General features: G+C 22.6%; 10 protein-coding genes across 10 annotated transcripts; 5 read left to right on the top strand and 5 right to left on the bottom strand. All coding sequences in view use genetic code 6, as the record gives it.

The window, feature by feature from the left end:
* Positions 1-83: 83 nt before the first annotated feature.
* Positions 84-2191, bottom strand: TTHERM_00327210 (hypothetical protein; the record flags this gene model as incomplete). Its single annotated transcript, XM_001026484.2, has 14 exons — positions 84-97; positions 144-232; positions 280-369; positions 423-512; positions 617-706; positions 761-850; positions 898-993; positions 1038-1124; positions 1179-1268; positions 1404-1493; positions 1554-1643; positions 1808-1935; positions 1981-2067; positions 2174-2191. 14 exons carry the CDS (start codon positions 2189-2191, stop codon positions 84-86), a joined length of 1149 nt encoding a protein of 382 aa, XP_001026484.2.
* Positions 2192-3362: 1171 nt separating this feature from the next.
* Positions 3363-4142, bottom strand: TTHERM_000327209 (hypothetical protein; the record flags this gene model as incomplete). Its single annotated transcript, XM_012800683.1, has 1 exon — positions 3363-4142. The coding sequence occupies one exon, from the start codon at positions 4140-4142 to the stop codon at positions 3363-3365; it is 780 nt and encodes a 259-aa protein (XP_012656137.1).
* An 850-nt stretch (positions 4143-4992) lies between these two features.
* On the top strand, positions 4993-6216 carry TTHERM_00327190 (hypothetical protein; the record flags this gene model as incomplete). The annotated part of the gene is made up of 1 exon (XM_001026482.2): positions 4993-6216. One exon carries the CDS (start codon positions 4993-4995, stop codon positions 6214-6216), a length of 1224 nt encoding a protein of 407 aa, XP_001026482.2.
* A 565-nt stretch (positions 6217-6781) lies between these two features.
* Positions 6782-7996, top strand: TTHERM_00327180 (hypothetical protein; the record flags this gene model as incomplete). Its single annotated transcript, XM_001026481.1, has 1 exon — positions 6782-7996. One exon carries the CDS (start codon positions 6782-6784, stop codon positions 7994-7996), a length of 1215 nt encoding a protein of 404 aa, XP_001026481.1.
* Positions 7997-8649: 653 nt separating this feature from the next.
* On the top strand, positions 8650-9888 carry TTHERM_00327170 (hypothetical protein; the record flags this gene model as incomplete). Its single annotated transcript, XM_001026480.1, has 1 exon — positions 8650-9888. The coding sequence occupies one exon, from the start codon at positions 8650-8652 to the stop codon at positions 9886-9888; it is 1239 nt and encodes a 412-aa protein (XP_001026480.1).
* A 1755-nt stretch (positions 9889-11643) lies between these two features.
* Positions 11644-12834, top strand: TTHERM_00327160 (hypothetical protein; the record flags this gene model as incomplete). Its single annotated transcript, XM_001026479.1, has 1 exon — positions 11644-12834. One exon carries the CDS (start codon positions 11644-11646, stop codon positions 12832-12834), a length of 1191 nt encoding a protein of 396 aa, XP_001026479.1.
* Positions 12835-14296: 1462 nt separating this feature from the next.
* Positions 14297-15231, top strand: TTHERM_00327150 (inorganic pyrophosphatase; the record flags this gene model as incomplete). The annotated part of the gene is made up of 3 exons (XM_001026478.3): positions 14297-14780; positions 14842-14923; positions 15036-15231. The coding sequence occupies 3 exons, from the start codon at positions 14297-14299 to the stop codon at positions 15229-15231; spliced, it is 762 nt and encodes a 253-aa protein (XP_001026478.1).
* A 685-nt stretch (positions 15232-15916) lies between these two features.
* Positions 15917-20945, bottom strand: TTHERM_00327140 (cation channel family protein; the record flags this gene model as incomplete). The annotated part of the gene is made up of 3 exons (XM_001026477.2): positions 15917-18745; positions 18912-19647; positions 19870-20945. 3 exons carry the CDS (start codon positions 20943-20945, stop codon positions 15917-15919), a joined length of 4641 nt encoding a protein of 1546 aa, XP_001026477.2.
* An 809-nt stretch (positions 20946-21754) lies between these two features.
* TTHERM_00327130 (guanine deaminase) lies at positions 21755-23146 on the bottom strand (the record flags this gene model as incomplete). Its single annotated transcript, XM_001026476.1, has 1 exon — positions 21755-23146. The coding sequence occupies one exon, from the start codon at positions 23144-23146 to the stop codon at positions 21755-21757; it is 1392 nt and encodes a 463-aa protein (XP_001026476.1).
* A 616-nt stretch (positions 23147-23762) lies between these two features.
* TTHERM_00327120 (alpha/beta fold hydrolase) lies at positions 23763-27037 on the bottom strand (the record flags this gene model as incomplete). Its single annotated transcript, XM_001026475.2, has 5 exons — positions 23763-23979; positions 24129-24407; positions 24600-26171; positions 26509-26863; positions 26944-27037. 5 exons carry the CDS (start codon positions 27035-27037, stop codon positions 23763-23765), a joined length of 2517 nt encoding a protein of 838 aa, XP_001026475.2.
* Positions 27038-27405: the final 368 nt, after the last annotated feature.

Genomic DNA, 27405 nt, shown 5'->3' with positions numbered 1-27405 from the left:
ATACAAGGAATTTAAATAATATAAAACATACGATAACTAATTAAAAATAAATTGTTTATAAATTATGAATCGACCTAAGAAGCTCAATAAAAGTTATCTTTATAAAAAATATTTATTAATTTATATTTTACTAAAAATATTACAATTAAATTTGACTAAATTTCTTATTTTTCGCAAATGATTTCTTAGCAAACTATTCTAAATGTGATCTTCATTATCAATAGAATATTCTCTATATAAATTTTATTATAATTAAATAAGTATTTACTGAAAATTTACCTTATATTTAGAATCAACATATTTAAATTTAAGCTATTTCTAAGATTTTCTACTATTTGCATCTCTTCTTAAACACTTATTTGATTCTCACTTTTTTAAGCAAATTTGATATTTAATTTTTAACTTACTTGATGTATATTTACAGTAATGAAATATTAAAATTTTTTAAGCACTAACACTTTCCTAATTCTATGAATAATCTGAAAAAGTCTTGCCCCTTTAGTTTATTTTTGCTTAAAAATATTGTTAAATTTGTAAATAAATAATTGATAATATTTCTGTATAAATAAATTTAAAAAATATAACAAGGTATTTCTATTTAAAATAAAAATGTTACTTCAACAAAAGACTTAATGAATGTAAATCTTATTTTTGATCTACTGACTCAGTTAAGCAAAACAAATGTAGACTATCGATCTAATTATTACTTAAAAATCTAATATTATTTATTATTCATTAAATTATAAAAAAATAAAATTACATTAAATTTAAATACAAATCTTTTAAATTTTTAGCTAATCTAATAAAATTGCAAATGCTTTCAAATGTCTCTTTAGCTAATTTTGTTTATCTAAAATTAAATGTTAATTTTTTTTTAGACTTAAAAAAATAAATTACTCAAATTCAAATTTTAGTTTGACTAAAGATGTAAAAACAGGATAACTTATACCCTAATCCATTTTATTTTCAATTTCAGCTATCATTGATGTTGATCTATGATAAAAAAATTAGCTATTTATTATATTTTTAAAATTTACTCTGTATTAAGACTAAATGATTCTAAACTTAAATTTATAATTCCTTCTATTAAACCAGAAAAATCTAATTCTTTTACTTAAGTTTTACTAATTTTTTATGAAATATTTAAATTATCAACCTTTTGTACAAAAAATATTCACCTTATATTTAATTCTAAGTCTTTTAAATCGCTAAATTAGTGCAAGTTTAATCTAAGATAAGACATACTTTAGTTTGTTATTAAAGTGTTACTATTTCAAAATTACAAAAATAAATGTTAAAATTTTATAAATATTTTTAATGGAATAAATAAATATCTATAAATATTGATTAATTTAAGAATGACCAAATCTAATTTAAGACAACAACAATAATATTTTTCTTACCTCAATTATAACTTAAGAGAATTTAAATTCTTCTTATGTAAAAGTTCTTTTGCTAAGGCAATAAAGGAGAAATCATTAAATTCGCTAAAACTAAAAAAAAAAAAATTTTTTAACTGAATAAACATTTGCATGTTTTAAGTTTGTTTATACCAAAATAATAAAGTAAGAAACTTAAGATTTTCCATTTTTGTTAAAGCTAATCCTAATTTTTCTGACTACTTTTCTTCAATAATGCAATTGCTAGTTTAATTTAAAAATAGAATCAGAAAAGTTAATTTTGTTATTGTCATTTTTTTATAAAAACTATTGACTTTAAATTATTTTGAATAAATTTTTTAAACTATTTCTAAAAAAACTATTTTAAAAATTAGAAACAATAATCAAGATAAATTAATTGAATATACTTTAAGCTTAATTCTAAAATCATCAATTTAGAACACAGTTTTAAGCTATTAATAAGTGACGATATACCTTTACTATTCAGAATGTACACTGAAATATCAATCAGATTTTAGAAGTCGCTCTAATTTATCTATTTAGCAAAAGATTAATTAAAGTTTTTAAAAAATATATTTACTTCTTATGCACTATAAAATTCAATTTTATTTTTCATTTTTTATTAATTTTATGATTGGATTAATTATTATAATTATTTAATTTTGATCTATTTTTTTTAAATGATTTTGATAAAGTATTAAAATTTTGTTATCTATCAGAATTTCTAATATGAAAGAATATCTTATATCTTTATTTTTGTAATATTAATTGACACTTTTTTTTAAAATCATTCAAAATATTTTTTATTTTCTAATAACAAATAATATATTAACTTACATAAACTTTTTTAATTTAATAAAAACTCTTACTTTTTGATTTAAAAAACACCATAATTCCTAGCCAATTATTGTTTTGGTCTAAAATAAACACATAATTATGGAAATATGAAATATTTGATAAAATAATAAATTTTATTAATATTTTGTTGACTATATAATTAAGAGGTTTAAAAGTAAATATAATAATTTCTATTTTAAACTCTCATTAATGAGAATAAACTTGTTATTATTGCTTTATTTATTAATTATTAAAATTATTTTATAATAAAAAATACAAAAAATTTATTTTAACCAGCCAGATTTAAGTATGTATAATTCAATATTAAAAAAAGAAAGAGACCATTCTTTACTGCTGAAACTATTAAATTTTTTTAAATCATAAATTTGATTAATTCAGATAAAGAATAGAATATTTATAAAAAATACAATATAATACCTTTTTTCTAAACTCGATTAAATTTCTTTTAGAAATAATTATGATGAAATCTATTAATTTAATTCTAGAATGTTCGATATTTGAAAATCTTACATTACATTAAAATGAGTTTCAATTATATTCCTAATCTCTCTAAACTAATTTCTTAGATATTAAAGTAAAAAGAGCACATTATTTATTATCTAGGAATTAAAGTAGAAAGAAGATTTAAATTAAATATAACTAAAACTTAATAAAAAAAAAATTTACTTGAATAAATTGAGTTCTGAAATTTTGTTTGAATGATTGAATAATATTTTCAAAATAATTTCATGATTACAGAAAATTAAGATTTTACAACACACAATAGTTCATCTTCAATCCAAGAAACATAGTAATTTGGGGATTAAATTTAGAATATTAACCATTAAAAAGAGAATAGTTTTAAGAAATAATAAAAAGAAGAAAATAGTAAATCTTTTAAGTAAATATAAATAGTAGGAATTACAACTCAACCTTTAATTTAAGATACTTATATTAATTTTTCTTCTGAATTTATACTTACAAACGATGGAGCACTCAGATTCTTTCTTTCTCAAAACTGGCTAAGCATCGGATTTTAGCAAAAGAAAATTGCTAAGGTTAAGGAATTAAAAAATTTAGGAGTAGTTTAAATTTTATTTGAAAATAATGGTTTATAATAATATTTCATAATGGAATAAGCCTTATAAATAATTTAAAAAATTCCTTAGATCTAGTACGCTGTTGCTGAAAAACCAATATAAAACTTCTACAATTTAGCATATTTTTTAAAAAATGTTATAAAGAATACAGATGAATATATTTAAAATTTAAGAGAGTATGAGTTTTTATAGTTTAAGAATGTATGCTATAATTTTATGAAGCAGTATACCTAATAGCAGAGTGTAAGTAAAATGTATTCATACTCATTAGGAAGGTTGAGCTTACAATCAAAGGAAATTGAAACAATCGAAATGGGTTACTCCCAAGAATATTTGGATTTTTTGGGTATGAGCTATGATAATTTAAGTCATATAGCTATGCGTAAATAAAGAATAGATCTTGTATAAAACGTTTAGGACATAACAAATTAATCTTTATAAGGGATTTAGAAAATAAGTTAGTGTGATGATGAATAATATGAATATTATGAGTCCGAAATCGTGACATTTGATGGATTTCCAATAAAAATTTATCAAAAAAAATGCACTTTTTGTGAATTATTTAAGCACTAATAAACATATGGAGTCGATTAAGAATTCTTTCTAGCAATAACAGAGATAGATTTTAATTTGAAAGATCTTCAAAATTTAATTTTCTATAGGCAAAGAATTTATGAAAATAATTAAAAATTGAGCATAGATGATTTCCTAAGAAAAGAGCTTTCATATAAATTTGAGGATGTGGAGTATTCTGTTCACTCTCAAACTTTTGTTGATAAATATTATAACGAAAATGTAGAATCATTAAAAAGACTCTAATAAATGGATGAATTAAACCATCTTCGCTGTAAATTCAGATACATAGATAAAAACACCAACAATAAAACAAATATTTGAAAAGATACTTTATTTAAAATTTTATAAATTAAATGTTAATTTATTAAAACTGATTATTCAAATTTTACTTATTAATTAATTTTTTTGTACTTTTTATATAAAATTGAAACACTTTCTTGAAAGAATTAAATAAATCTTAATTATCATTTAGAATTATTCAAAAAATGTTCCAATGTATTTGTTAAAATGTTTTTTATTAAATAATGATTTATCTAGTTAGTATATATTATTAAATATAGAATAAAAAATAATTGAATACTTTTAAATGCTTTAGAATATATAAATAATAACCTACTTTTTATTAAAATAGAAATTTTATATTAAGGAAGAAAAATAATAAATAAAAATAAATCCAAATATAGTATTGTAGGAAATCAACATATTTAAAAAAAGAAAAAAAAATCATTGAAAATATTTGTTACACTGCATATGTATTCTATTTGTATGTAGCCTTGAAAAAGACAGTACCCTAGGGTGCTATACATATATATATAAATAAATACTAAATAAAACCTTTTTTTTGTGTCGATTTAATTTCTTTTAGAAAAAAATATGATTAAATCTGTTGATTTAATTCTAGAACATTTGATCTATGAAAATCTTACATTATATTAATTTAATTTGTTATAGAATAAAGTAAAAAGAGCACATTATTTATTATCAATAAATTAAACTAGAAAGAAAATTTCAATAATAACAAAAAATTTGAATAAATTGAGCTCTGAAGTTCTGATTCAATAATATTTTCAAATAATTTTATGATTGCAGAAAGCTAAGATTATATAACATATAATACTTCATCTTCAATCCAAGAAATATAGTTATTTGGTTAAAAATTGACAAGTTTTAAGAAATAACAAAAAGAAGAAAATAGTAAATCTTTTAAGTAGATATAAATAGTAGGAATCACAGCTCAGCCTTTAATTTAAGATACATATATTAATTTTCCTTCTGAATTAATACTTACAAACGATGGAGCACTGAGATTCTTCCATTCTCAAAATTGGCTAAGCTTTGGATTTTAGCAAAATCATATTGCTGATGTTAAATAACTAAAAAGTTTAGGAGTAGTATAAATTTCATTTGAAAAGAAAGGTTTATAATAATATTTTTAAATGGATTAAGCCTTATAAATAATTAAAAAAATTCCTACTATCTAGTATGCTTCTGCTGAAAAACTAATATAAAAGTACTACAATTTAGCATATTTTTTTAAAAATGTTATATAGAATACAGACGAATATATTTAAAATTTAAGAGAGTATGAGTTTTTATAGTTTAAGAATGTATGCTATAATTTTATGAAGCAGTATACTTAATAGCAGAGTGTAAGTAAAATGTATTCATATTCATTAGGAAGGTTGAGCTTATAATCAAAAGAAATTGAAACAATCGAAGTGGGTTACTCCCAAGAATATTTGGATTTTTTAGGTTTGAGCTATGATAATTTAAGTCATATAGCTTTGCGTAAATAAAGAATAGATCTTATATAAAACGTTTAGGACATAACAAATTAATCTTTAAAAGCGATTTAGAAAATAACCAGCTGTGGTAATAAATAAGATGACTATTCTGAGTCCGAAATCGTGACGTTTGATGGGTTTCCAATAAAAATTTATTAAAAAAAGAATATTTTTAGTGAATTATTTAAGCACTAATAAACTTATGGAATTGATTAATAATTTTTTTTAGCAATAACAGAGATAGATTTAGATTTAAAAGATCTTGAAAATTTAATTATGTATAGGTAAAGAATTTATGAAAATAATGAAAAACTGAGCATAGATGATTTCCTCAGAAAAGAGCTTTCATATAAATTTGAGGATGTGGAGTATTCTGTTCACTCTCAAGCTTTTGTAGATAAATTTTATAATGAAAATGTTCAATCATTAAAAAAACTCTTATAAATGGATGAATTAAATCATCTTCGCTGTAAATTCAAATACATAGATAAAAATACTTACAATAAAAAAAATATTTGAAAAGATAATTAATTAAACATTTTTGAAGTTAAATGCTAATTACTTAAAATTGATTATTCAAATTTTTACTTATTAATTTATTTATTTTATACTTTTTTATTAAAATTCTAACACTTGCTTGAGATAATTTAAATAAATCTTAATTATCATTATTTAGTCACTTTAAATTTTTCTTTAGGTTGCAAATAGTTTTATTTTATTATTTTTAAATAGTTCATTATATTTTTATCAAAAAGTTTTTAAAGCTAAAAATCATTTTTTTCTCAATTTTATTTTCATAAAATCTGCAAGTCAAATTGAGTTTTTAGAGTTTAAATATGTTTTTGAATTGCAAACAATTTTATTCAATTACATCAAAATATTTAATTGTACATTTATTTATTCTAATAGATTCTAAAAATAATTTTTGTATAAATTTTTGTTTAATATAAAAACTGTAAGCGAAATTGAATTTATAGAAACAACAAAATAAATAATTATATATTTATTTTATGGATTTGTAAATAAATACAGAAAACAAATTGTAAATCAATTATTTTTTTGTTTATTTAATTTTAGTTACAAGATGGAATCATTTTTTTAAACTTAGTTGATTGATTTGAAATAAAACTAAAGTTTTGGAGTCTCTTAAAGGATAAAAAAATTGTATTAAAATTCAAAAACTATAAAAAATGATACTCAAAAACCTAAAAGAAAATATTAAAAGAAGAGAAATCTAGTTGTTGTGCCATTAGACAACTATTATTTATAGCTATGTAGAATCTAAAAACTCGATAATATTACTTATGTGTGTAATGATGGAATATTAAGATTTATACCTTCGATTGGATAAATTAGCTTCAATTATTTATTGCAACAGGCTGAAAAAATAGAAGAGAACAGCAATTTAAATGTAGTTAGCATTGTGTATAAAAAACAAAATCTAATTTAGATTGATTCTTTGGAAAAGATTATGGATTCTATTTGCAATATTCAAGGAATAACCCGCGAAGAAATATTAAATTTGTTATATGATTACTCTAATTTAATAAATGATAATTTATAAGCTAACTCTGATGAGTTAAATGAGCAGTTTTATAGCAAATTGGATGAAAATTTCACTGAATTTTAATAAAAGTGTACTTCTTTCTTGACTTAATATTAAATTAGTAATCCTAGTTCTTTGTATTTTTATTCGATAGCTCGATTAAACTTAGAATCAAAAATGTATGAGACAGCTTAAATAGGATATTCTAAAGGTTATTTAGATTTATTAGGTCTAGATGTTAGCTCTATATAGTAAATCTATCTGAGAAACAAAAAGATAGATTTGGTTAAAAATTAATAAGATATCTGTATGCAAGCATTAAGAGGTTTATCCAACGTAACAGGAAGGGATAAAATGTTGATCTATGAAAACTATGAATCTTTTATCACAACATTTGATGGTTTTCTATTGAAAATTTACTAAAGAAAAGTAAACATGTGTAATAAAGTAAAGCCAATAATATATCATAAGCATTAATTTAATTTAACTCTAATTGAGATAGAAGTTGATTTCTAAAGTTTTTAAGATCTCTTAGAATATAGAAAAAGACTGTCACAGTCCTCTGAAAACTAAAAATTTGATGATTTTATTAGAAGAGAGAACTCCTACCTTTTTGAAGATGTTGAATACTCTATTTAATCTCAATAATTTATAGATAAATTTTACTCATAAAATGTATAAGACCTTGAATTAATAAAACAACATCTAATACAAAAAGAAAAATAATGTTGCTATCGAATAATAAAAAATTGAAAATTTATTAACAAAAGATAAGATGATCTTAATGGATATTTTGCAAAAAAAAATAAATTATTTCCACATATAAAACAAAATTTTTAATATTTTAAATAAACTAAGTTTATATGAATGTAGATTTTAATCATATTTTTATAAAATTATTCATAGATATTATTGATTGAATTAATTTTAAATAAATTTATTTGAGGTGTTTTTATTAAATAAATGTAATATTATTTTAATTACTTTCAATTCATTCATTTAGTAAATATATGAATAATGAAAAAGTAATATTTTGTTATGAATTTTAAATTAATTTATAAAACAAATTAAATTTTAAGAAGTATTTAAGAAATAAAAATATAAATTTATTAAATACTTTTTTTAACAAAAAGATAATTAAAAAAATTGTAATAAATAAAACTTTATAAATTCTAGAAATAATTAGATCGCTAATAAACCTTGATTATTATTGCAAGGATTTAGATACCCTGCTAAAGCAAATTTACCAAGCATATGTCAGAATTTGTCAAAATTTACAATGTTTTAAAAAATATTACATTTCATTAATTTTTGAATTTTTTTTTCTATTTCTTTGTTATAATTTTTAGAAATAAATAAATAACCAACAATAATTAATTAATAAATTAAAGTAAAATTTTGCAAAAATGTGCGACTCATTAGATTCAAGTTAATTAATATCAAGTTTTAATTAGACTAGCGATACAAGTAGAGAATTTCTTTAAGCTCTTAATTAGGATAAATAGGATAGCGAAAATGATAAAAATAATAAAAAACTTATTTGTAAAAGCTAAATCAAACAGGCCTAAAAATATCAAGCCAGGATAGAGTTATTTAATAATCTGTTAAGCAATAATAATGATAGCATGCATTTGTTTGTAGGGCTATAAATTACTCCAGATGGAGTAATGAGATATAACTATTCTACAGATTATCTTTGCTTTGGTTATTCTTAGCAACAAATATTCAAAATAGTAGATGATAAAGACTTAGATATAGTTAACATAGTTTATTAGAGAAACTGTAAAATATCTTAGACTAGCTTTGATGAAGCTTTGGCTACTATCTAAAAAATACCTAACATTCCATATGAGTATGCAAAAAACGTTTTAGAAGAAACTCATAAAGCTGTTTATTTTGTTTATGAAAAAATAATTGGAACAGAAATAAATGATTAAGTTTTAATGAAAAAAGAAGAAGATTTACTAGCTTTTCTTTAATACTTCGCATAGATTTTACAAAATTACAAATAAGAAAATCCAAATAAAATGTATTGGTATATCTTAACTCGCATAAATTATGTTGTTTAAAATTCAGAAATCATCCATTCAGGCTTTTCAAAGGCTTATTTGAATTTGTTAGGTATAGATGCAGATACATTTACAAAAATTTTTTTAAGAGGTAAAAAAATAGACCTTATATAAAACAGGTTCGATATATATTTACAATCTCTACTAGGTCTTGAAGTAATTGATAATACAATCACATGTAAAAATAACGAAATAGATACTTTTATTGTTACATTTGATGGGTTTCCTATTAAAATAACTTAAAAGAAGGTTTGTACATGCTTTTCTGAAAAAATATAAGAAGGTAGATTTTCTGATTTTGGGTTTAATATCACTGAGATAGATGTTGATATAGATAGTCTTAAATAGCTGATTGATTACAGATAGAGAGCATTTTAAAATACTAAATTTCTGAATATTGATGATTTTATTAGAAGAGAACTATCTTATCAGTTTGAAGATGTTGAATATTCAATATAGTCCTAAAATTTTATAGAAAAATATTACAAAGAAAATGTTTAAAAAATCAAAAAAATTGAAAAGTAATATAAATCCCATTCATATAAAAAAGCTTAATACAAAGATATCAGTAATTGACTTTATTTATCAAACATTTATTCTTAAACTTAAAGCTAAATAATAAATTCCATAGCATTTTTATAGAGCTGCAAACTATTTATGATTCTTTAGATTAACTTCTGAATGTAGGTAGATGATTTAATATGTAGAGAACTATCTTACCATTTTTAAGGTGTAGAGTAGTATTCAATACAAAAATGTATTACAAAGAAAATATTTAAAAAATAAAGGAAGTTGAAAAGCAGTAAAAATCCTGTTCATATAAAAAAGCTTAATATAAAGATAACATTAATTGGCTTTACTTATTATACATTTACTCTTAAAATTAAAACTAAATGATGAATTTTTAGTTTTTTTAATAGACTGCATAATATTTATTTTTTTAGATAACTTTGTAAATTGTGTGTTTGATGTTTTTAGTTGACTCACTAAAAAATTTAAAAGCTAAAAACTCATATAAAAGATTTATGTGGGGTTTAAATTAAGTAAAAGAAGTATTAAAATAATCTTATTTTTTATTTCAAAAGCATTGTAAATATTACATCTCATAAATTACAATTTGATGATTAATATATCCAGATTTTATTAGAATTTACTAGATTTAATTTGATACTTACTTTTATCTTTAAAATAAACTTGATGAAAAAAATATTTATTAAATGGATAATTAATAAGTAATTAAAAAATATAAATTTTTTCAAGATTATTAAGCAAAATAGGTTTCTTAATCTAAACAAGTTTTTTAACATAAAGAAAATCTCAAAAAAAAGTTTAAAAAGAGAGAAAAAAACTATAAAAAGCTAAAATTTAAAGAGATATTTTAAATTCCTTAAAATTAAAAAGTGTTTAAAATATAAAGTTTCATTAAATTTTTTGAATGGTCTACATATTGCATCAGATGAAATTTTTTAGTATTATCAATCTTTAAACCATTTTTGCTTTGGATAATTTGAGTAAAATGATGGGAAAAATATAAATGATAAAACAATAGGCTTGATCTCTATTCAATTCCAAAGAAACATTTAATTTGAAACACACTCAATTGAGGAAGAAAAGTAAATTTTAGCTAAATTTCCAAGCATTCCTTATATTTATGTTAAAATATGCTTAAAAAAATATTTATCTAAATAATAAAATAAGATTGAAAGTAAAGGTATTAATTAAATATTAATTTAAGAAAAAAAATGATTAGTTAGATAATTTTTTATTTGATTTTTAAAAAATACTTTCCAATTATAACAATACAAATGAATATAAGATGCTTTGGGAAATAGGATTTAGAATTAATTATTAAAGAAATTATTCAGAATAACTTCAGGTTATTCTAAAAATTACTAAGAGCTTTTGGGAATCGATTCTCAAATTTTAAGTTAATTATTTTATTAGGGGATTCATATATTGAGAGAGTATCTCAGAATAATAAGTTAATTAAAATTGAAGCTTTCATAAGACGGGAACTTTCATTTTACAATATTCTATTAATTAACAAAAAATATGAAAAATTTCATTTAAAAAGGCTAAGATTTTTTATTTTTTAATAAATTATCTGATTAATTAAAAAATATTTATAAAACATAAAATTTAAATCATATTTTTGATAACTGAATTGAATAAATACATCAGAATTAATGAGAAAATACATTACTTTTACGAGGTCTTACAAAATTTTGGATTTTATAAAAGAAATAAATAAAAAAAATATATCAATAATTAATTAATTTGTCCAAAATAATAATTTAAATCAAAAAAAAAAAAAAAAAGAAATTGAAAATAATGAATAGTCTAAATCCTTTTTCTTATTTAAAGGAGGATGAAAGCAATGATCTAAAAAAAAACAAAGGTAAAAAAAAGTATTAGAAAAAGTAATACATCCTCATGATAAAAAAATAAATTCTTAATTAAATAATTTATCAAAATTAATTTGATGCTAGCAGCACAATTAATTTATTTATTGGAATGCAAGTAAGCAGGGATGGTGTGTTCAGACATTTTTAGACTTTAGATAATTTAAGTTTTGGATATAATTAACAACAAATTGAAAAAGTAGTTGAAGATAAACACTATGGTTTAGTAAATATAGTTTTTGAAAAAAATTCTTAAGCTCCTATTAGTGATTTGAGTGAAGCAATTAAATTTCTTTCTTCAAATCCGAATATACCATTTTAGTAAATTTTTGATTTACTTCAAAAACTGTACTATTTCAAAGAAGTTGTGTAAGCATAAATAGAAAAATTAGAAATAAACTAAGCTCTTTTAAGCTAAAAAGAAGCAGAAACATAGATTTTTTTGTAAAATTTCCAATAAATATTGTTTAATTATCATTAGACAAATTAATTTAAAATGTATTGGTATTCCGTTTTTAGAATTAACTACTAAATTTAAAACACTGAAATCATTCATACAGGTTTTTCTAAAGCATATCTAGAGTTGTTAGGAATAGACTCAGATACCTTAAGTTAAATATTTTTAAGAGGGAAAAAAGTTGATTTAATAAGAAATTCTATTGATATATCATTATTAACTCTATAAGGATTGTAACTATTGGGTTAGTCTTTAGAAGGCTAATGCTCACCTGTGGTTACGTAAATTGTTACATTTGATGGATTTCCCTTAACAATTACATAATAAAAAACTTACTCTTGTTTGCTTGAAATCTAAAACGAATAGTTTAAGTATAATGATTTTGGATATAATATAGTTGAAGTTGATGTAAACACTAAAGATTTGTAATAACTTATTGAATATAGGTAAAGGATCTCTGAAAGGTGTGGAGATATTAAAATAGAAGATTTAATTAAGAGAGAGCTATCATATTTATTTGAGGATGTCGAATACTCGATAAAGTCATAAAATTTTATTGAAAAATTCTACTCTGATAATATAAATTAACTAAAATGCATAGAAGAAGAAAAAAGCTAAATATTTAAAAACAGAAGATGCAGCTATAGATAAGTTAATAAATGAATTATTCAAAAAAACAAATATACCAATATATTTGTTAAAATGTTTTTTAATAAATAAATAAAGAAAATAACTATTTATTAGTTAGAAAATCTTATAAGCAATTTAAATTAAAATAAAATATAGTTAAATACTTTTAAGTGGTTTAGAATAATTAAATTTATATATAAAATTAATCAACTACTTTCTTTTAATATAGAAATATCATATTAAGAAGAAAAACAATAATTAAAGATAAATCCAAAGATAATAAAGTAGGAAATCAACATTTATTTTTTAAAAAAAGCAAAAAAAGAAATCATCAAAAATATTTATTTGAGTTATAACATAGGAATATAAAACAATAAATAAAAACTTAATTCAAATAAAAATATTTTTAATTTATATAAGAGCCTTCATTATTAACCTAACAAAAAATTACATTTTTGGCTATGAATTTAAAAAAAATAAATTTTATTTTGCCTTATTTTTTTCAAAGAAAATTTTATTTTACTTTATTCTAATTGTAAGAAATTCATTTAATACTTTTTACAAAATTCTTTTTTATTGCAAGTGAAAAATAAATATTGTTTTTTAAAATATTATTTCCTAAATAAATTGGAATGCTTTATATTTATTGTTATAACTCCTTTAATGAGGCTCTTTTACTTTTTTTTAAAATCCTGCCACTCCCTTATTAAATGGCATAGCATTTAAAAATAATAAATAATACTCTCAAATTATTTTGCTTAAGCTAATTAAAAAATACTCTCAAAAATTGAAATATGATAAAAGCTTACATAAAATACTTGTAAAATTTCACATATTAGGAAAATTATCAGTTAATTTACTAAATGGAATACAATAATACAAAAATATGCATATTCTTAATAATTTTATGATATTAAATAAAATAATCTTTAAAATGGTACTCTCAAACATATGAGATGAGGTAGTAAAGTTAAAATTCAACATATTAGGTTTTTTAAGTGTGTTATTAATAAAATGCTAATAATTAAGTCATTTTACATGAGAGTTCATATTAAAAAAAATAAACCTTAAAATATGGTTAGTTAGTACTATGGCTTTTTATTTAATTATTAAAGAAACTCACTAAATAAAATTTTTAAAGAGTAATTTTAAAATAAATGCGTGGTGATCATTTCAAACAATATTATTTAATTATGGTTATTAGTTTTTTCCTTTTATTCAGTAAGCTTTTTCAAAGTGATTATTATAATTATTATGTCAACATTTAAGCCTATGTATTTGTAGGATAATAACCTAGGAAATAGTTAAACTCTATAGTATACAAACTATGCATAATATTCTAAATAGAAAAATAGAAAAGTAGGTGATATATAACCTATTTTTTAAAGATACATCAAAAGTTTAATTAATAGCTGTCAATAGATTATTACTGTAATTAACAAAAAATTAAAAAAATAAACATTGTGAATAGAAAAAAATCAAATACAATTTAAGAATGCAAAAGCATAAACTGATACTATTTGTAACATTTATTTTATTTAACTTGCTTGCTTTGTCTATTTAAGATGAAGGCAAATGCACAAAACCTCCTGAGGACGAATCTGTAGGGTAATGTGGAGGTGCTCCAAATTAATAGAAATCTAAATACACAGAAAAGAGAGATACTTTAGAAATGATTGATTTCATGCCAAGCGAAAGCTTTTGGAATAATCATCTTTATCATATTTCGTCTGGAGTGAATAACCCATAATATGTTTAAGCTTTAATTGAAATCCCCAAGGGATCTAGAGCCAAATTCGAAGTTGACGAGGACTCTGGTCTTCTCAAACTTGATAGAGTTCTTTATAATGCAATTCACTATCCATCACATTACGGTTTTATTCCTTCTACTATGGCTGGCGATAGAGATCCTCTTGATATTCTAGTATTGTGCAGCGAAAAAGTACCTCCTCTAACTTTGATTGATGCAAGAGTAATTGGTAATCAAATAATTTTATACTAATCCAATCAGATATTTATTTTAATATAAAAATTTATTAGGTGTTATATAAATGATTGATGGAGACGAAGAAGATGATAAGATTATTGCAGTGGCCAAGGATGATCCTAAGTTTTTGGAAGTGTAATTAATTATTTAAATAGATATATATATAAGTTTTAGAAAATATAATAAATTGAAAAACAACCAAATCATTTTTAGTTTCATAATTTAACTTACTATTTATATTCAATAGAAATGACATAAATGATGTCTCAAGACATACCATACAAGAAATTGAACATTTCTTTGAAGATTATAAACGTAGAATAGGAGTAGAAGTTGTTTTAGAAAAGTTCTAAGGGAGAGAATAAGCTTACGAGATTATTAACAATGCCTTAAAGTATTATTAAGACTTAAAAGAACTTAGAAAAAGCTAACAAAAAAAGTGAAAAGCGATTTACATTGAAAAGTTTTTTTTATCAATAATCAATTAACTGAAATCTTTTATTGAAGCAATAAATTAATTTTTAAAATAGATTTAGATTTAAATTTAACTTTGTAAACGTTATTTTTTAATAATTTTTTAATCTTAGTATTTTAATTTTAAATCTATTCAATGACTGCTTTACAATTTATTATATAAAATGCTAAACAAATATCAATAATTCTTCAAACGATTTTTATTTTAAAGTTAATTTGTTGAAAAATAAATATAAAGTAATAAATAAATAATAAAAAGAGATGCTATTTTGATATCTCAAAGTATGTCTAATTTATATTAATAAAATATAATAACAAAATGTTTAATTATGAAATTTTTTTTAATAAACTAAACAAGGAAATAAAAATAAATAATTTTTATAGTAAAATAATCTTTAGTTAAACTAAAACTACAGAAGCAGAAATATATATTTATATAATTTCAGTAGTTATTTATCAACTAAATAAATTAATTTGAAATATTTTTAAGTTCCAAAATAGAAATGGTATGGTTTAAGTAACTAATTAGTAATAGAGAAGTAAGATTAAATTTGAAAGAAATAAAGTGTTTTGATTTTAAATAGAGCTAGTATTAGTAAGTTAGTTTGATAGTTAGATAAATAGATAGTTCTACTAACTTTTTAATCTTTTTTATCATTGCAATTATTTTATTGAATGTTATTAATGGAATGCGGATTTTTACAAGAAAATACCAGAATTTTATACTGTTCTTTTTTTTGTTTTTGAACGTATAGGAGCCATCGATTATCTTGTTTTTTTGCTACTATTTCGTTTTGTGTTGAATTTTAACATAAACTTTTCGAGTTTTGATAGATGTGATTCGCTTTTCTTCTTATTTCTTTCTTTTTCGATAAGTTCATATTTTTATTTGAGGACATTCATGACTTTATCAATGTTATTATGAGGAAAGTAATCAGAGTAGATATGATATTTATCTAAGTTTGGTATGTCTGAGAATTCATGAGTTAGAGGAGAAACGAATATAACTTCTTCTTCATATAGTTATGCATGCAAATTTTAAAGTGAAGGTATAAAATTATTTGAGCCAAGCTTAGGTTTGGAATTATTTTTTGGTGTTGCGTCTTCTTTAATCCTGTTTAAGTATTTAAGATAGGAATGCTATTTATTAAAACTACTTTCCGTTTTCTTTCTATTTCTAACTGAGTTAGGTGCTTCTTCACCTACTGGTTAATTTCCATATTGACTACCACCTCCTTTTGAATTAACATTAGAATTTAAGCGAATAAAATTTCCTTCTTCTGTTTTAGTAACAGTAGGATAAACGAACGTTTTATTTGGAAAACCATTTCTTTTGTTATTGCTATTTATAGGTGAAATCGGATTTGCTGGAATGCTGTTACTGCTAGTCCTTATGTAATTTAAATATTTGTTCGAAATCGAATTTCTTTTTGTCATATGAGTTGTATTAGGAGTAGTGATTGTGTTTGGAGTATTAACTTAGTTTTAAATGATATTATTTTGTTAAGACATTACATTATTTTAACTGCTTACTATATTATTCATATTTATGTTTATACTAGTATCGAAATTTATTTTTCCATTAAGTATAAATGGTAGAGAATTTTCATCTTTTATTTTTGGGTATAAATCCGTTTGTTATATACTCGAACCTTCGTTTTAGTTGTTTGATAATGTTAAGGTATTATCTCTTTCTATATTTGTGTTGTTCATAAATAATGTTTTTTAGAAGTTAGTTTGATTTTCTTACGTTTCTTCTTCAAGTATAGTAAAAGTGCTGTTGTTTGGGTTTCCAGAATTTGCGTTTATCTTATTTTGCTTCTTTTTATTTAAATTTTTTAAAGCCTCTGACACATTTAACTCATCTTATTCATTTGATTGGAGCAGCATGGTATCATAATTTATACTGCGTTCGATTGATATGTCAGAGTTATTTCTGTCTAAAGGAGGAGGAGCTGAATAAGAACTATGAGCGCCACTAGAGAGAGCCATTTGATTATTTGAAGGAAAAGGAGAGTAGCTATTATGCGTTAAGCTATGTGTAACTTTATTCTAAGATCTCGTTGTAGTAGAAACTCTTCTTCTGCCACCATCTGTAGCTTCTCTGTATTTATCATGATGTCTAATGTCAATTTCATTAGGTAAATCTTTTAAATTCTCATTTGATGGAATTTCTGTTTAGCTAGTTGTTTTGGTCTATATTAATCTCTTTCCATAATTACCAGATTAATTAGATGGCTATGGAGTATTAATACCCTGCGAAGAGTAATGTGCGCCACCTATGCTGGCCTGATTTCCTCGAGTAGAAGTCTTTGAGTACTGCTGGGTATATGGCTAGTAAATACTTCCCTGTTAACTTTCTTATCCAGAGTTTTACTTTATATAATCGTCAGCATAGAGAATAGGCTTATAATTGGGTTTAGGGTTAGAGTTGATTTCATCAACTAATCTACTTCCTAAAACTTAATATGGATGTATCAATGATCTAAGCTTTTGATCAGCATTTTATAATTACAAAGGAAGTACTTATAGTTTAGCTCCTCCCTATTCTGGAGATGAAGCTGCTGCTGCTGCTGCTGGATCATTATTATTTAAATTATCATTGTTTTCAAAAATACTTTTCATGTACTCAATTAGATTATCTTCATCTAATTAAAAGGGATTTCTGTTTATCAAATAGTCAATCACACTTTCTAATATAGAATAGTGCTAACTTCTTGCATTATTTCCTCTTTTATATCGCATATCTTTCTTTTAACTATTATTTTAAAGATTGTTGCTTATTTGACTCTGTTAAAGATAATCTTAATATTATCTTCTCTGTTAAAAAATTCTATCTTTTTATGGAGTCCATTGAGTTAAGCTGTAGACTATTTTAGCCTTATTAATGAAAATATTCACTTGAGGACAGTTATTGAAACAGTGAGTAAAAAGATTGCAAGTTTCGCATTTTGAATCAAGGTTAAAAAAATTAGAAAATTTTGAGCCATCACGTAACTTGCAGTATCTCTCGTAATCAACAGGAAAATTTTTAATAACTTCTAAGAAATCTTTTTTATCTAAGTAGACTATAGATGACAAGCAAGTAGAAACAAAAGAAATATTTGGAGATTCATCAATCATAAAACATTTTTCATTGAAAAACCCTCCTTCCTCTATTGTTTTTACTAAAAACTAATCATTGACTTTTTATATTATTTAGCCTCTAATAACAAAAAATATCTTATTGTTCAAAGGTAAGTCAGATGAATCCCAGACTTTATCATCTGAATTAAACTATGATTCTTTCATTTTAAGAGCTAATTATTGCAAAAATGCCTCAGAAAACTAATTCCTAAAAAGTTTATATTTTATCAAAAGTTATTAGTTTATATTAGACATAACCTTCAATTTTAACGATTATTTTAATGGTTAAAGCAGCTCTTCTCCATTTACTGTGTAGTTGTGCTTTTCATAATGCAGATATTAATAATATCTTTTTACCTATTAAAACAAAAAAATAAGTATATCCTTTCTTAATACACAAAAGACTAAATATTTGATACATCTTTAATAAAATAAATCAATACCAATAAAGCTTTAAATTTTTACTAAGATTTGAAATTTTTGATAAAATTAGAAAGATTTTATTAGAAGTTGAATAAAATACCTCAGTTTAAAGCTTTACATCTAAGTTTCTTTTTTAAAGAAAAAGAGAAACTTAAGAGTAGATTTATTTGAACTCCTTATCTTCATATGTAATTTCTTCAATTAGAAAACCAATTTAATTTAAAAAATAGGCATAAATACCACATGAAAATATCATAATAATGATAACACATTACTTTTCTATCTTATTTAAAGGAACAATATCTCCATAGCCTACTGTAAGCATCGTAACGGTGGCCCAGTAGAGACTACTTATGTATTTCTCATAGAAACTTTTATTATCAAACTTATTCGCTACCCATGATTAATCTAAGTGTGCTTTTGTTTGAACTCCCACTGACCAAAAAATGCAACCACAGAAATGTCCAATAAAAAGTACTAATATGCTTAACTTTACAAGTTAATAATAAGCCATTTATCTTTTATCTAGTGTAACTGCGTCTTCTAATTCTTTAATTATTTATGTAATCTTTCCAATCAAAAGTATAGTTATCAACATCATAATATTTATGTTAGTATTATCATAAATAGCAAACAAGAAAATTAAAAAAATATCTAGCCATAGCTTGTGCTTTATATAATGCTTGGCGATGTTCCACCTTTTAACAACAATTAAACCTCTCTTATAATACCCTGTATTGAGTCTTATTATAACATCCACAAACATTACAATCAATGGCAGAGTGCTCATACAAAAAAAAATAATATGTGATTTATTATATTTGTAATCAATCATCCTTTTTAAATTAATTAGAAATATTTATAGATTAATAAATATTAATTTAACGATAATATAAATTTAATTTTGTAATCTAAAAGTGCTTTCTTGCTTAATCAAGATTTTGGTAGAGAAGACCCAAATATTTTTTAGATTACTTAAATAAAGGTAAAATATTGACCACTTGAATTTTCTAAATTCTTAAAAAGAAATATAATTAATTAATAAATAAAATAATTACTCATCTTAAAAAGCCATAAAAAGAGGATTAAGAAATAGAAGGAAGAACGATGAATTTATGGTGATAAGCATCCAGATGATAATTATAAGCTAATCAGGCTCAAAAACTTTAAATTTTTTATCAATTAGGTTAGTTAATTTTTATATCATTTTATTTGTATTTATGCCCTATTTGAGAAGACTTAATATTGATTAAACTATACCCTTTCTTTAGTATGATTTCTTTTTTCTATTTTCATCATAAAAAGCAGATAAATCATTAATGACTTAAAATTAATGTAAGGTCTGATTATCGTATCTTCTTATAAAAGAAAGATTTTATAGTCTCGTTAAAAATTTTTATACCTGTGTAATAATTGAGATACCTCTCTTCTTCCAATTTTAATTCAAACCCTTTTCTGGTTTTAAATCATCACTTTACTTTTAACTTTACTCATTTGATTTTTGTTAAGCCGTGAAGTTTGGTAAGTATATATCCTCTTTACTATCTGATTTTTACATATTCTCAGTTTTTGTATCATCACAAATTTTCTAAGTCTTTGATTTTCGAAGCTTTTTTTTAGGGGATTACTCGAAAAATTCTTCCTTCCTCGTCTAAGATCGCTTAAATTGATTTACTGTTTTTGATTTCATAAAAATGTTTCCACTATTTCTAAAGCCATATTCTGAAGTTATATTCTACTACGAAGAAGAAAGAATATTACTATAACTTCTCATTGTCTCTTTAGGACTAAAAAATCCTTTTGGTGATAAATGTCCTTAATCAATAGCTCTTTCAACAGATAATAAAGATGGTCGATTCAATTAAAATTTAAAATCAGACCTATTCATAATGCTCTAAGAAGTTAGTTTCATTTAATTGTTTGTCTAATTTACAGAATCTTGCTCTTATTAATAACGATCATCTGAGTAAATGTACTAAGAAGGATTATTATCATCCCCCTGCTTTTGTAGCATTTAAAATGAGTTAGTTCCAACTTAAAACATTTTCCGCCTCGTAGAATCACCCTATCTTAGGGAAGTTACTTTCGGAGAAATTAAAAAATCTTTTGATTATATTTCTTAAGAAACAGACATAATTCAATACAATTGATAGTTTCTTTCTTTCTACTTAATAATTAATACACTTAAAAATTAAAATTTGATTAACTTCAATCTTAAAATATAAGGAAAGTTTTGCAAATGTTAATAAATACATACATCTATATATCTACATGCATTCTAAAAAACAATATACAAATAACTTGAAATTAAGTGTGAGGTTCTTTACATTTTTTCCCATATATTTGAGTTATTTGCATATTACAATACAAAAAATTTTTAGCATCCAAATTATTCATTCATAAATATATATATTAAATTGTTCTCACTTGCCCTTTTCATACTCATATATCTAATATTCTTTGAATTATACTTTTGATTGCCTAAGCTAAAAAAAAATAATAAATTTACCAGTATCATTTATTAATAAATTGTCTATTTGTTTTATAATAAAAAAAATTAAATGTAATGAATGTAACAAATATTTATACTTAAGCAAAATACTTTAATTTTTATTTATTTCTTTTAATTGTTTGTTTCTTTTATAACAAACTACAATATTATTCATTGTTTTCATAATTAGATAAATTAATATTTAAAATTTTACTATTAATAAATATTGCTAATTTTTTAATTTTAAAAATTCATAATTTTAATAAGTTTTTTTATTCTTAAAAATATCTCCATGTAAATAGTTATGTACTTTTTAAAAGAGTCTTAAATATAATTTATAAAGGATTATTAATATTAATTTGGTGATAATTTCATCTTGTTCATTTTATGTTAATTTATTAATTTATTGATTATTAATTCAAAATTAATCAGTAAAATAATTAAAGCGGATTTCAGTTTTTTCTTAGATAACATTACTTTCCAGAAATATAGGTTGCTTTGATGCTGTGCTAATCGCCCATCATCATAATTCCAAATAATCTTTATGCTAGCATGAATTTATCACTTTAGGAATCAGATTTACAGCTGTTCAAATGCCTTTAGGCTTTTCCAGATCTCTTTTCAATAGTTTCATGTCTTAGTTTTTATATGTCATTTGTAAACCAGTCTAACACTACAAAGTCAGCCTCATATCCTGGCTCAAATTTTCCAAGCTTATCCTCTAAGTGAAGAGCCTTGCATCCTCCAAGTGTAGCCCTGTAAAACCCTTCAAAAGATGACATTGGTTTTCTGTTTTTTGTATCTTTCTAACTAATCATTACTACCTTATATGCATCTTACAAGGTCTTAAGTAAACTGAAATCAGTAGTGCCTCCTACGTCTGAGCCAATCCCAAAATTTACATTTTTTTAGACGAATTCGTGATATGGAAATATACCAGCTCCATAACAAAAATTGCTAGTAGGACAGAAAGCAACCCCACATTAAAGTCTGCTTAATTAATCTGATTCACTTTTTGGGCACATTACGCAATGAGCAAACACTGATTTCTTATCAACTAAATTTGACTACTCAAAGATTTAAATATCTGATTGATTTTCAGGATACAAAGACTAAGCAAACTCTACTTATTCTATACTTTCGCTTAAATGAGTATGCATATAAACATCAGGGTATCTCAGCTTTAGCTTTCCAGCAGCTTGAAGCTACTCCCTCGTTGATGTAGGTGAGAACCTTGGAGTTATTGAATACAAGCATCTCCCTTTATTGTGGTATTTTTCTATAAGGTTAAGAGAATCAGAATAGGCTGATTCTGGAGTGTCGCAAAGAAACTCTGGAGCATTCCTATCCATTAAAGTTTTGCCAGTTATTATCCTCATATTTAGCTTTGTAGCCTCTTCAAAAAGGGCTTAAACAGACTCAGGATGGATAGTTGCCATCACTAAAGCTGTTGTGGTTCCATTTTTCAATAACTGGTTTAAGTAGAATTAGCTAATTTTCCTTGCATATGATAAGTCTTTGAATTAATCTTCTGTAGGAAATGTGTATGTGTTCAACCAAGAAAATAAATCTGTAGAAAAAGTACAAATCATTTCTGTCTGAGGATAGTGAGTATGACAGTCAATAAATCCTGGCATAATAAGTTGACCTTTAAACTGTTCATCAATATCTATATCAGGATACTCTTCAACCAGCTCATTGTATTACCCACATTAAACAACTAATCCGCTCTCCTTATCTACAATAAGCATACCATCCTAATAATAATAAATACTATCTTCCTAAACTTCTAAGAAATATGGATCCTCTTTAAAATATATTATACTAGCTCTAAACCCTATCATATTTATTTTTAATTGTTTTTTATATATAATTATTAAATTTTGTTAAGTTATTTGATTTTTTAATTATTCATCGTCTTACTAAAAAATATTTAAGGATTATATTACAAAATTTTTGTTGTTTTCTTTTAAATTGAGTTATTTCATTCGAGAAAGATACATATTTAAATTTTTGTAATATTTAATTTACATAATAATTAATATATTAACTATTTATAGTATTTTAAAAGTTTATCAAATATTTAAAAGAAATCTTATGGAAACAAGTTTTTTCATTATATTTCTAAAATTACTTAATATTTTTACATAACAATAAGTTAATTCAAATTAAAATTTAAAAAATTTCCGTTTTTAAATAAAATTTTAGTTACCCAGCTCTTTCATATCTGAGGAGTAATGTGAAAAAAAAAAAAATTTTGAGAAAAAATGAAAGTAAATCAATTTTAAATTATTTTGAATTTATAAGTTATGGTATTTTGAATTTATAAATTAAGGTATTTTAATAACAATACAATTATACTCTATATATGTTACATTCTTATTACAAATTTATTTTAAATTTTAAATAGCTATAATAATTTTGAATTAAATTTTTTGCATTAAGCAATTTAGTGAATGATCATTTTCTTAAAACTGATTAGCTACTTGAAATGTTAAATTACTAATTGATATCATAATTTTTAGCTTTATAATTAATAGGAGAACTATTACAATGAGTCATGAATTTATATCTATCATTTAAATCTTTATTTGTTAAAGAATTATCCCTTTTATTGAAAGAGTTACTAAAATCTATATTTTATGTTTGTGCAAAACTTCTTTAATTATTTTATGACCTAACATTATATTAATTTATTAAATTAATTTTGCATTCTATTTAACTATTGTACAAAATTGTAAATATTTTTTTGCAAAAATTAGATTAATGTAAAATTCTTTTAAAGGTTTTAAATAAATATTTTTTTAATAGTAAAAAATAATTTACATTGTTAAATTTTAAGGAGTATTTCTTTCCTAAGCTCTATTTTAGTTCAATCTTTAAATGTGATCTTCTTAATTTATTTCGTTTCTTATCATATTCTAAGTTCTGATGTCATGTTATAATTGATATGTGGTATTACCTTAAGATTATAGTGGTCTACTGGAGTTATTTAAAACATTTATATTTTGAGCTTTATTTTATTATTAAGGATATTTTAAGGTGTAATTAACACATTATACTTAAACTTTTTCATCTTTATACTAATAATTATTAGTCTTTTCACTAATTTTATAAATATTGATATTAAAAAATATTAGATTAAAAAATTAAATAAATTTTTAAATTCTATCTTAATTAAAATTATAAAAATTAATAAATAAATTGTCATAAAGGATAAAAGGAAATAACTAAAACATATCTTCTAAAACAAATAAATTTAAATTATAAATGTAGAGAAATGAATATAAATAATACTTTGGATAATGTTAAGATGGTAGTTTTTCTTAGACCCTATTTTAGAACAGAATTTAGGAGAAATCTTCTTGACTTGCTTCTCTTCTGGTAGTATTAAGTATTTTGGTTTCATTTTATTGGTTAATATTAGCTTGGTGCATATGTGGTCTGCTAGAATGAGATAGACTATTTTAATTTTTATTTTGCTGCTAAGGATATTACATAGCACAATTTGAGGTTGAAAGCTACATTTTTTCTTTTTTTATATATGGCTAATTATTAGAAGCTTCACTGCTTTGAGAAAAAGCTTAAAAGTGAGGATGCAAAAGTTGAATTTGAGGCTGTGATTTATTTGTTTAGTTTGATTGTTTACTATCTAACTCATCAAAAATTCTCTTCAAAATATCTTCTTTCTTTTTATCAAGGACTGTATCACAGCTAGTGCTAATTTAGGTCATATTTGGTTTACTAATTAGATGAATACCTTGTTACTTATCTTATTTTTATATAGATATTGTAGGTTTTTTCGAAAAGGTATTATTTGATTTCCTGACTTGTTAAATAGTATTAGTTGCATCATTAAAGTTAATTACAGAAAACTAGCTTTGTATGTATGCTTCATCAGATGGAGATGGCGGATTTTTTTAAAATTAATTAGAATTTGTATTTGCAATATGGTTTTAATTACTGAAATTTTAATTGAAAGGAATTTATTAAAATGAATTTATGCTTAACTCGTTTAACACTTTAGCGTTTGTACATATTTGTTTTATCCTTTTGGTACTGTTTAAAGATTTGTTCATATTTTAATAGTTATTATTATCTCTATAAGTATATCCTGTATCACTATCTGCAACTACTTTTTTCGATATAGGACTTTCTGGTTGTAGTAGTTGTTGTTATTATTGTTAGTTTGACACAGACAAGTTCATATATTTATCTTAACTAGTATGTGTTGGAGTAAGATTTGTAGATTAAAAAGGACAAGCTAGAAATTCCATTTATTTGATACAAATATCTACTAATTAATCTGTTTTATCTAGAGCCTAAGGAATTTACTAAAATGCTTAAGCAAACAATTCGTCATTTACGTAATTTTATTCTTTAAATTAATACTTATTTTATTCATCTTATGCTTAATAAGAAACAGGTGATAAATCACATCCGTACATTCTTTATTCTAAAAATTAAACTATTTATTGAAGCACTTAGGGAGGCCTTAAAGTGTTGTGATCGCCTTCAAATTTGATTATTTTTTTGTCACCTCTATATGTCTCAAAGAGTTTTTGAGTGTGATAGGAATTAATGATAGAATCATTTTAGGCACTGCAAAATATGATGCCTTCACAATTATTTATCTTTTTTATTTACTCCAATAAATCTAACTAAAAAATATCCATATTTAAGACATTTTTTATTTTATTCTTTATAAAATGAAGAACTGCATCAACCAAAATATTTGGAATTTTTGTCCTTTGCTTCCCAATCTCCTCAAGAATAAAGCTGAGCTTTATAAAGCCTGAATCAAGAGCCATTACAGATACTTTATTAGGATTATTAGCACAATAATTTATAGCTGTTGATGCTCCCATACTTTTTAAAAACAAATATTTGCTATTTAATCAACTAAAATCATAATAGATTATAAATAATTAAATTATCTTAGATTTATTTTTCTTCAATAAAATTGAATTTTTATCAAGTAGAAAATTCATAAAATCATTTTCAAAATAAATAAAAACTTTTCTATTGATAATAAATAGCTCAGCATTAACATTTAAAAACAAACATATTGTCTATGTTATTTATGTTAAACTGAAAATTCAAAATTTTTTATAATTTTAGAAGTTCTTAAATAGTAAAGGAGAATTACTTACTAAAACTTTATAATATAAAAAAGAGTAAGCTACTCTGATATTAATAACTTTACCTTCTTCCCCAAAGAGCAATTTTTTATACGCCAATGTTGTTTCTGATATAATCTACAACTAGTGATAAATCCTCTGATTCATTAATACCCAATGTTACATATTATCCATCGCTTTTCCCTGCACCAGCAAAGTCAAAACAAAATAAAATTGAACGCGGTAGTACATAATTAAATGTAGTTAATGCTTCTATCCTAGAACTTGCGTTTCCATGCAGATAGATAACACAACCTATTTTAGATTTATCATATGAATCTGGTGCATAATATGTGCATCTTAATACTTATTCCCTAGAGTTTATTAGATCTACATCATATCTTATTATTGGAACATTTCTTACTATTTAAACTTTAGGTCCTAATTAAATTATTTATAATACATATTAGCTAAAATTAGTATAAAGGCATTTAATAATTTAAAATCATTCAAAGTTATACCTAAATCGTTTAAAAAATAAATTTGCCTTTATGGAGAGATAATATTTTTCCATATCTCATTATATTTTTCACTTAATCCTTAAAAAAAATCCATTTATTATCAGCTAATATATTCTAAATTAAAAAAAAAAGTTGAAAAAATTTGATTATTATAGTATTTTTTGCTTTTTCTTTTTAGTTATATGTTTTCTAAATAAATAAGCTGTTAAATCCATCAAAACAACAAAACTAAGATACTCTTCCTATAATATAATAATTGTAATATAAATCTCAAAAGCAAAAACGAAAGACCCTTTAATAATATTTGCATGAAATAATAATTTATATTTACAATTTAAATATGCAATAATAATAACTCATGGCACTATTTATTTTAATAGAAATAACTAATTTAAGTATGACATATTTTATTAATTTAATATGTATCGCATATTATCTGCTTAATAGATATAGAAAATATTT

The sequence above is a fragment of the Tetrahymena thermophila genome (assembly GCF_000189635.1).
Source record: "Tetrahymena thermophila SB210 genomic scaffold scf_8254010, whole genome shotgun sequence".
In the NCBI taxonomy this organism is placed as follows: Eukaryota; Ciliophora; class Oligohymenophorea; order Hymenostomatida; family Tetrahymenidae; genus Tetrahymena; species Tetrahymena thermophila.
The sequence above is the reverse complement of the archived record's forward strand: the minus strand, read 5'-3'. Positions and strand labels throughout refer to the sequence as shown.